The sequence below is a fragment of the Contarinia nasturtii genome, unplaced genomic scaffold (assembly GCF_009176525.2).
Source record: "Contarinia nasturtii isolate CC-2019 unplaced genomic scaffold, AAFC_CNas_1.1 Cnas_scaffold_1037, whole genome shotgun sequence".
Lineage (NCBI taxonomy): Eukaryota > Metazoa > Arthropoda > Insecta > Diptera > Cecidomyiidae > Contarinia > Contarinia nasturtii.
In genome coordinates this window covers 4,557,880-4,565,914 of record NW_022198383.1, presented here as the reverse complement: position 1 = coordinate 4,565,914, position 8,035 = coordinate 4,557,880, and the positions used below count along the sequence as shown (strand labels likewise).

At 35.1% G+C, this 8,035-nt stretch overlaps 4 protein-coding genes across 7 annotated transcripts in view; all 4 read right to left on the bottom strand.

Annotated features, from left to right (window-relative positions):
• Positions 1-2,577, bottom strand: part of LOC116343621 (actin cytoskeleton-regulatory complex protein PAN1-like) — a 3,461-nt gene extending 884 nt beyond the window's left edge. The window contains exons 1-6 of one of the 3 annotated variants that reach the window (XM_031771807.1): positions 2,443-2,577; positions 2,234-2,357; positions 1,485-2,162; positions 1,244-1,411; positions 458-1,153; positions 9-332 (exon numbers count right to left, since the gene is read on the bottom strand). In XM_031771807.1, coding sequence (XP_031627667.1) covers positions 9-332; positions 458-1,153; positions 1,244-1,411; positions 1,485-2,162; positions 2,234-2,357; positions 2,443-2,484 — 2,032 coding nt within the window. In that variant the 5' untranslated portion in view covers positions 2,485-2,577. The remainder of the gene's footprint in view (positions 1-8; positions 333-457; positions 1,154-1,243; positions 1,412-1,484; positions 2,163-2,233; positions 2,358-2,442) is intronic. The other 2 variants (XM_031771808.1, XM_031771809.1) reach the window with 2 other exon arrangements.
• Positions 2,578-3,251: 674 nt separating this feature from the next.
• LOC116344389 lies at positions 3,252-4,018 on the bottom strand. Its single transcript, XM_031772894.1, has 2 exons — positions 3,918-4,018; positions 3,252-3,854 (listed from the first exon to the last, which is right to left on the bottom strand). The coding sequence occupies exons 1-2, from the start codon at positions 3,942-3,944 to the stop codon at positions 3,363-3,365; spliced, it is 519 nt and encodes a 172-aa protein (XP_031628754.1). The 5' UTR covers positions 3,945-4,018; the 3' UTR covers positions 3,252-3,362.
• Positions 4,019-4,483: 465 nt separating this feature from the next.
• LOC116344317 lies at positions 4,484-5,274 on the bottom strand. Of its 2 annotated transcripts, none has more exons than XM_031772796.1 (2): positions 5,155-5,269; positions 4,484-5,083 (listed from the first exon to the last, which is right to left on the bottom strand). In XM_031772796.1, exons 1-2 carry the CDS (start codon positions 5,179-5,181, stop codon positions 4,604-4,606), a joined length of 507 nt encoding a protein of 168 aa, XP_031628656.1. In that variant the 5' UTR covers positions 5,182-5,269; the 3' UTR covers positions 4,484-4,603. The 2 variants fall into 2 exon arrangements, 1 of the variants encoding a protein (XP_031628656.1); XR_004201401.1 differs by having other exon boundaries at positions 4,792-5,083; positions 5,148-5,274.
• An 831-nt stretch (positions 5,275-6,105) lies between these two features.
• On the bottom strand, positions 6,106-7,095 carry LOC116344155 (adhesive plaque matrix protein-like). The gene is made up of 2 exons (XM_031772580.1): positions 7,020-7,095; positions 6,106-6,882 (listed from the first exon to the last, which is right to left on the bottom strand). The coding sequence occupies exons 1-2, from the start codon at positions 7,041-7,043 to the stop codon at positions 6,172-6,174; spliced, it is 735 nt and encodes a 244-aa protein (XP_031628440.1). The 5' UTR covers positions 7,044-7,095; the 3' UTR covers positions 6,106-6,171.
• Positions 7,096-8,035: the final 940 nt, after the last annotated feature.

The following is an 8,035-nucleotide window of genomic DNA, read 5'->3' as shown; positions in this document are numbered from 1 at the left end:
TGCATCACTTGAAAAATCGGCCATTCCGGAAGATGATGCTTGGTCTGTTGTTTGTGAGGCTGCCTGTCCTTGATTGAATCTTGCTATTGCTTGCGCTATACGTTGACCAAAAGCCTGTTGTCCTACTGCCGAATTTGCTCCTTGCGAAGACGATGCATCACTTGCAAAATCGGCTGTTCCGGAAGATGATGCTTGGTCTGTTGTTTGTGAGGCTGCCTGTCCTTGGTTGAATCTTGCCATTGCTTGGGCCAAACGTTGACCGAAAGCCTGTTGTCCTGCTGCCGAATTTGCTCCTTGCGAAGACGACGCATCGTTTGCCAAATCAGCTGTTCCTGAAGATAATTATGAAATTTTAAGGTTTTTGAGCGTAAATTGACACAACGTATCGTTGTACGATATATTTATTAAAAATTGACAAAAAGCTGTAAACTTAAAACTGTTTTTTATTTTAATTTACCTGAAGATGATGCCTGGTCCATTTGTGAGGCTCCCTGTGCTTGAGACACTACTTGGTTGAATCTTGCCATAGCTTGCGCTAAACGTTGACTGAAGGCCTGTTGTCCTGCTGCCGAATTATCGGCTGTTCCTGAAGATGATGCATCATTTGCAACATCGGCTTGGAATCTTGCAGCCGCGGCAGCGATTCTCTGGGCGAATTTCTGCGCTCCCGTTGCAGAATTAGATCCTGACGATGAATCGGCTGCGCCTGAAGATGATGCTTGGCCAGCAGCTCCTTGGTTTATTTGGGATACTGCCTGATTAATTCTCGCCACAATTCGTTGACCAAGAGCTGGTTGTCCTGATGCATCATTTCTAATATCACTGCTTGCTGAAGATGAAGAAGAGGATGGGGCTTGACCAAAACGTGATGCTGCTTGCGCAATTCGTGATTGGGCTTGCGCTACTCGAGAGCTGAAATTACGAGCACTAGACTTGAACCCAGATGCACCAGCACTCGAAGATGAAGCAGAGGAGGAAGAGGAAGCGCCACTGGATTGTGCACTATCAGAGCCTTGTAATTGAGCATTAGCATCGGCATCGGCATCGCTGGAGTCACTTGGATCGGTTAAGTCGCTTGCATTCTCTGCACTTTGTTGTGAAATAGAAGCTCCAACTTGTGGTTCTTTTTGCGAATTTGTTTGTTCTTCAGTTGCTATTTGAAATCGGAAGATATATTATAAATACAAATATTAGAGAAAATTATCTATAAATAATATAATTAGTGTTGAATTTGCACATTTACCGGATTGAGAATTATCGTTGGAATCTTCACTCTTTGTTTTTTCTGTGACTGTTTCCAAAGCCGATCCCAAAACAGCATCTTCTCCATTTTCTGCATCACTCGTTTCAATACCACTGCTTAATACTGCTCCAACCGTTACATCTGTACTATTCGATTTCTTATCGTCCGCTATAAAACCACAAAAAAAAATGCAAATTGTAAATGTAAAAAAAAATGAATTTAACTTTGAATAAGTACTCACTTTCGTTCTTTTTTGTCGATGGATTTTCAGTTTGATTCTCAGTTGCCTTTGAGCTTTCAGTAGTTGTTGCCTGACTGTCAGCTTGTTTGTTGTCTAATGTGGCCGAAATGGTTTCACTTTCAGGTTTTTTTGTTGTTGCCGCTTCATTTGCTTTGGATGCATCACTTGGCGTATCTTCGCGTTTGACAAGTTCACGTTGTTTTAACGTCACCTCCATTTTTGCCAATTTATTCAACATGCGACGTTTTGAAGCGTGCTTAAGCCGTTCAGCCAAAGTCAACTCATTTAGAGGCTTTTCAGTCATTTCGATGGTAAATGGAAGTTGCGTCGTCCAGAAATTATCTTCTTCATCGCCAAGAATATTATCTATTTGAAAATCAACATCTGTTGGGTCACGCACCAATAAAATATCATCGACTTCAACAAAATCCTTTGCCAAATCTTTGGCGTCACTGTTTTTAATGGTCGATATAATTTGGTCGTCTGTCTTATTCTCCGGCTTTACTTCAATATTCTTCGATATTTTCTCACTCAATTCTTTCTTTGGGAATAAAATTTTCATAATATTCGTTTTTTCTGAATCTTTCGGAATGACTTTGTAGCCCTTCAATTTGACCAGTGTTGAATCGTCCATACCAAGCAACTTTTTGTCTTTCAATTTATTTGAATCAACGATGACTACAAAGTAAAGGCCACAAATGAAGAATTGATTCAAATGATCGAATAAAAAAAAATCACGATATTCATACCATTGTGGGAAGGTACAACACTGATGTTGTCTGTAGATGATTTCTCCAATTGGGCTTTTCCAACAGGCAAAGTCTCTGATTGCGGAGGTATTGGTGTTGTTGCAGCATCAGACCACGAAAAAAGCTTACAAAAAGAATTAAATAAAAAAAAATTTTTAATTTTTTTTTAAATTCACTCTTGGTTTAACACAAAAGAAAAACACACGCACCACTAACACCACGATTTTTACACTGAACGACAACTGTGCCATAATAAACAATCAGTGGTAGAAAAAAATCACAAATTTCACTTTTCAGATTTTGTAGAAGTTATCTGGTTGACGTCTTGCTACTGAATGATAGAAAATTGAAGTGGTGTGGAGTATATCATAGCGCAATAAAGCGTTCAGTCAGCTGATTCGTTAAACATTGAACGGCTTGCAGAGTCAGTACGTTTACGATTTTTCGTCTCGAAAATATAAACAGTGAGAAGGTTTTGTCTTCCGTATTACATTTCGTCCAAAATGCTGACGAAGAAGGCTGTTTATATTTGCATATTTTACACATTCCATGTTTCGTGAACTTGTACTTGTTTCAAGACATTTGATAATTGCAATTGAACAAAAATGAAGTCATTCATCAAAATATTTGTTGATAATTCATGTAATCAAGCACAGAGAGAGAGAGAAAAAGAGAGAAATGTTCACATTCACGGCACCACAATAAAATCAAAATGCATACATTGCAATTGCAGACCATTTGAAGATTTTTTTACCTTTTGACAAAGCTCATACTACCTGTTTACTCAAAACCTTAATGTCTCTTTTGCCGTCTATCTTCTTTCCAAAAAGTATCATATTCATTCACAACTGCTTACCTTAGCAATTTCGATTTTCGTTTCAAGAATAGGAACTCACCAATGAAAATGATAAAATGCGAAGCTGTAAAGTCCCTTTCAACCAAAAGAATTCAAGTCTAAGATTTTGTTTTTCTTTCTCGTCATTTATTAAAAACGAATTTTAACTCATGTATTCACGAGTCTCTAATGAAATTTTTACAGAAACATAATTTTTGACTTAATAACGAATAAATATTGCTGTTAAACTAATGCTGTTATTGAAGAACGAATATTGCTGTTAAGATAATTAGCTTATTCTGATATTGGAGGTGGAACGACTACAACTTGAACTACAAGGAGTCCGAAAGCACGGGCTATTGAAATCATTGCTTTTTCGTTAAACATTGATTTATATGCGCTGAGATTTGGATGTCTGTTGATCTCAGGTATCTCACGACTCTTTCGTTTGGTGCTTTTATCGTCGATGACCTCAGTTGCTTCTTGTCCAATTGCAAGTGTATTGAATTCTTCCGGTTTCTCTGTGATGAAAAAGATAGTACCCGCATTTGATTCGAAGTAGATTATTTGATTTGGTTCGTTTTGAATATTTGATCCACTGTACGTTCTTTGTTTCGAGAAATAGGTTCCTTCATCTCTTGCGATCGTTGTTTTTTCTGTTTCTTTAGGGGTCACGCTTCGCTCATGAAAAAAATTCGAAGGATCCGATGTCACTTTAGACAGAATCTCTTTGTTATTGGAAATGGGAAGCATCGCAATATCACAAACAAAAAGCTGTAATAAAACCTGTGAGGAAAAAAACCATATCGATATAAATTTTGATCAACAAACACTTTACACTCAAATTACCGTTGCAATTATAATGGAAATAGCCATAGTGAACAAAAAATATAGTTGTTTTCTCTTAAAAGCAACAAAATCTCGATGAAAACTAACCTTTTTCTTCAGAATAATCCAGTATTTATGCACATTTTACTGAAAAGTTCAAGTCTGATGCATGCACAAGCAGAGATCCATAAGTGTTTTTGTCTAAGTCACAAGCTGATTCAACAAGGTTTTTTTGAAAGAAAAAAAAATCGCACGGCAAGCTAAAAAAAGGAAAAGCAATTTGATTATTTTGGAAGAGAATTCACATGCAAAAGAAAACGCAAATGGAATTTTTTTTGTTCCATAAACAATTCTGACTTCCATTTTGATCGTAGAAAAGAAGTGCATACACTGCAAATCGCGAGAGAGAGAAAGAAACAACAATTTGAGCGTAATTTCGTATAAAAAAGATCTAGTTTCTGTTAGTATGGCAAAGAGATTTCAGATTTCCAATAAATTTTCTGGAAAAAAAGAGCAAGTGGTGCTTCGAGCTTACCTTATGGAACATTTTTTCACAAAAAATAAAGAGATTTATTTCATTAAAATTTCATACGACTTCTTTTCATGTTTATTGAACACTTAAAAACACTCTCATGGCTTTGATATTCCAATACAGAAAATCAATAATTGACTTAAGATTAAACTACTCAAGAATAAATAACAATAGCTTAACCTACGATTAGCGGAACTAACATTAAAGTTTTTCCAAGTAATCCAAAAGCACGAGCTAAACCAATCATATTTTCATTTTCTTCATTGGAACTGGATATGATGACGCCTTCATCGATCTCTGTGCTCGTTCGTTTGTGATTTTCAACGTCAATATCGATGCTTTCGGTCGCACTTTTTCCAATTGCAAGTGTATGGAAATTGTCCGGTTTTTCGGCGGTGACGGAGATCGTTGACGTAGTTGATTCAAAATTTGTTCCGTGGCTCGGTTCGGTCTGCGCAATTGATCCGCTGAGCGTTCTTAGTTTCGAAAAAAAAGATCCACTATCTCCCGTTGTCTTCTCTGCTGCAATTCCTACTGTAGCGCTGCTTTTCGCACGAAAAAATGTTGAAGGTTCCGATGTTACTTCAGGTAAAATCTCATCGTTACTGGAAACAGGAAGTGTTGCGATCTCACATACAAAAAATTGTAATAAAACCTGGAAAATTTAAAAAAAATCGCCGTTGATTTAATAAATTTCGTTCAAAAGTCACTTTACCTACAAATTACCGCTCCAATAATAACGCAAATAGCCATGGTGAAAGAAATTCGATTGTTATCTCTCAAAAGCAACAAAATCTCGATGAAAACTAACCTTTGTCTTCACAATAATCGACTATTTATGCACATTTTTCTGAAAAATTCAAAGTCGATGAATTTGCAAGCCAGAAAGTTTGACGATTAACTGAATCAACTGAATCAACTGAATGAACGCTGAATCGACAAGACCTTTAAAAAAATCGCATGAAAAGCTAAATAGCAATGGCAAGGCATTTTTCTGAATACAGCACTCTTTCAATTTTCATCATACTTTACACTTTATTGCGAATGTTTATAAGTAAAGTCTTTTCAATGAGGTTCTTTTTTTTCATGGATGTACGGACTACTTTTTGAACGGATCTTATTTGAAATATGGTTCATCATCTATTTCAATTCCATCGAAATGCTTTTAAGTAGAAGAGAGCTATTCCACACGTTGTGGAATAATGAAAAGAGCATATGACACAAAGGAAATACAAACCATACAAAAATGCAGCAGCAATTTACGGCAGATTTTGTTGAAATGATAGCTAGATAAGCAATTATATACTCACCATTGCTTCATATTTCTTACCCTATTTTTCTTTAAAAATTCCACACAAATTCGATTTAAAAGTTTGGTGTGTGCACCTTCTTCCAAAATATTTTCCAAACCTAAATCAATGCATTTTAAAATAACTGTCGTTAAAATCGAAACAAACCCATTTCACATTTGATTGTGAGTTTTTTTTTTCGCATAAAAAAAATATTTGCGGACAATGACAATTTTTTGAAGTGAAACGCTTTTCAACGTGACTGCAGTCACCATTAAGTGAAACAAACAACAAAACACCCAAAAGAAATTAAAAAAAAAAATATTTTACACGTGCAGAAAATTGTGTAATTTGAATATAGTTTATTGAGAAAAAACTGAAAATTACAAAGTTTTTTTATTTCACAATTGCACTTCACATATATTGAAACTTAGACAAAAAAAAAATTTGTTCGTTATTCTGACAATGCAGAACTTCTAAACACCATGCTTTGATAACTTGGATTATTCGAATTTCTTGAATATGGATAACTTGGCGCATATGGATCCCGTCGTACATATAAATGACTTGGCACATATGGATAACGCGGTGCATATGAATAGCCTCTCGAATATGGATAACTTGGCTCATATAGATAATTTGAAATAGGCGAATAACTTGGTTTTGGAGAATAAGTTTTGTCATCATTGTTCGAGCGCCAAGTTAATGGGAAACGATTGTATGCAACTAATCGATTATTATGTGGTGTATGTGAATTTCCGCAACTGCAAGATGGTGGTATATATGGTCTGATAGATGATGGGGGATAGCGATAATAGATGTATTGCGGCGATGGCGATGGTGGTAGCTCCATGGGTAGCTCATAGCAAGTCATTCCGATTTTTTGTATTTTAGTTGGTGGTGCAGGTGTAGATTCTTCTTTTTTGTCGGTTTCTTTGTTGCTTTTCACTTGATCTGGTTGTGCTTGAGCTGGGGCTGGTGTTTTTTCGGTCGTATTAGATTCGGTTGAATTATCCGTTGCTTCGTTTGATTGGCTGGATTCACTTGTCTCCTTTATGAGAGCGTCAACAGCTTTTTCCAGATGTTCAATTTCACGGGAAATTTGGTTTGTCTCAATATCGGGGGTAGGTAATCCAAAAACCCCAACACAAATGTAAATTGAAATCTGCGAAAAATAACGAAAATATTCAATTTTGATTATTACATTAAAAAAAGAAATGGTTGAAACATTTATAAAACATCAAAGTCATTTGAAAAAAGAAACCAAATACTGTAAAATATTTTTCTGCGTTAAGTACTAACCATGTAAAATAGCCAGCGAGACATTTTGTATGAATTTTCTGTGATCCTAATTGCTTCAAGTTGCACTTATGACTGACTGAAATTATACAAAAATCGATATTATTATTTATTCGCAATAAAGCAAAATAGCGAAATAAAATATGCGCACTAATGCACTTATTTTCATTTCAAAACATCGAACAATTTTGAAATTTGCAAACGCACCAATGATTTGCTGAGTACGCACATATGTTCATGCCACGAACTACACTTTCTTCGATAAAAAAAAACCAATTGAATGAACTCTTCCTTCACATTTTGTGTTCATTTTGAGAAACAATGAACAGTAAAAACAAATTGTCATCTACACTCGACTTTACGCATTACTTCACAAATATCAACGTGCTCTGAAGCTATTGGTTGGAAGCCACTTCGAGTCTAGCTAACGCCGGAATGGCTTGGGCGTGTTAATTGTCATGCATTGCCTAAATGTTTTTTTTTGCAACTTACCGACATCCGCCTTCGAAAAGTGTATCGAAAAAAAAACTTAAATGTTATTCTCTTCCATATTATTTTATTGGTTTATTGATAAATGTTTGGTAGTACAATCGGTTAAAATGATGTTGGCATACATTTCATATGTATAATGTTTATTGTGTGTAAGTTTTACGGATGTTATTATTTTCATTAAGATATGCTTGGATTAAAATTCTAATATATTTAATTGTTGTGAATTTCATTTCTTTTTATCTTTTTATTTTGTTTCGTCGAAATACTGAAAAATGAATGATTTTTTTAAAAACAGGAACAAAGGGTTTATCAAACATTTTGAAATTAATAGAAAAAGTTGTCTTAATATTCGTTGTGCACATGTTCATTGCGTTTTATCTGGTAAAACTCTAGTTAATTCTAAAAGTGAACAAATTTATGTAAAAAGAACAGTTCAAAAAATTATATCGAAAATTCTCTGTTTTAGTTGAAATTTTTAAAGGAATTTTGAAAAACAAAATGTCTTTTCAATCATGTCTTCTTCATAC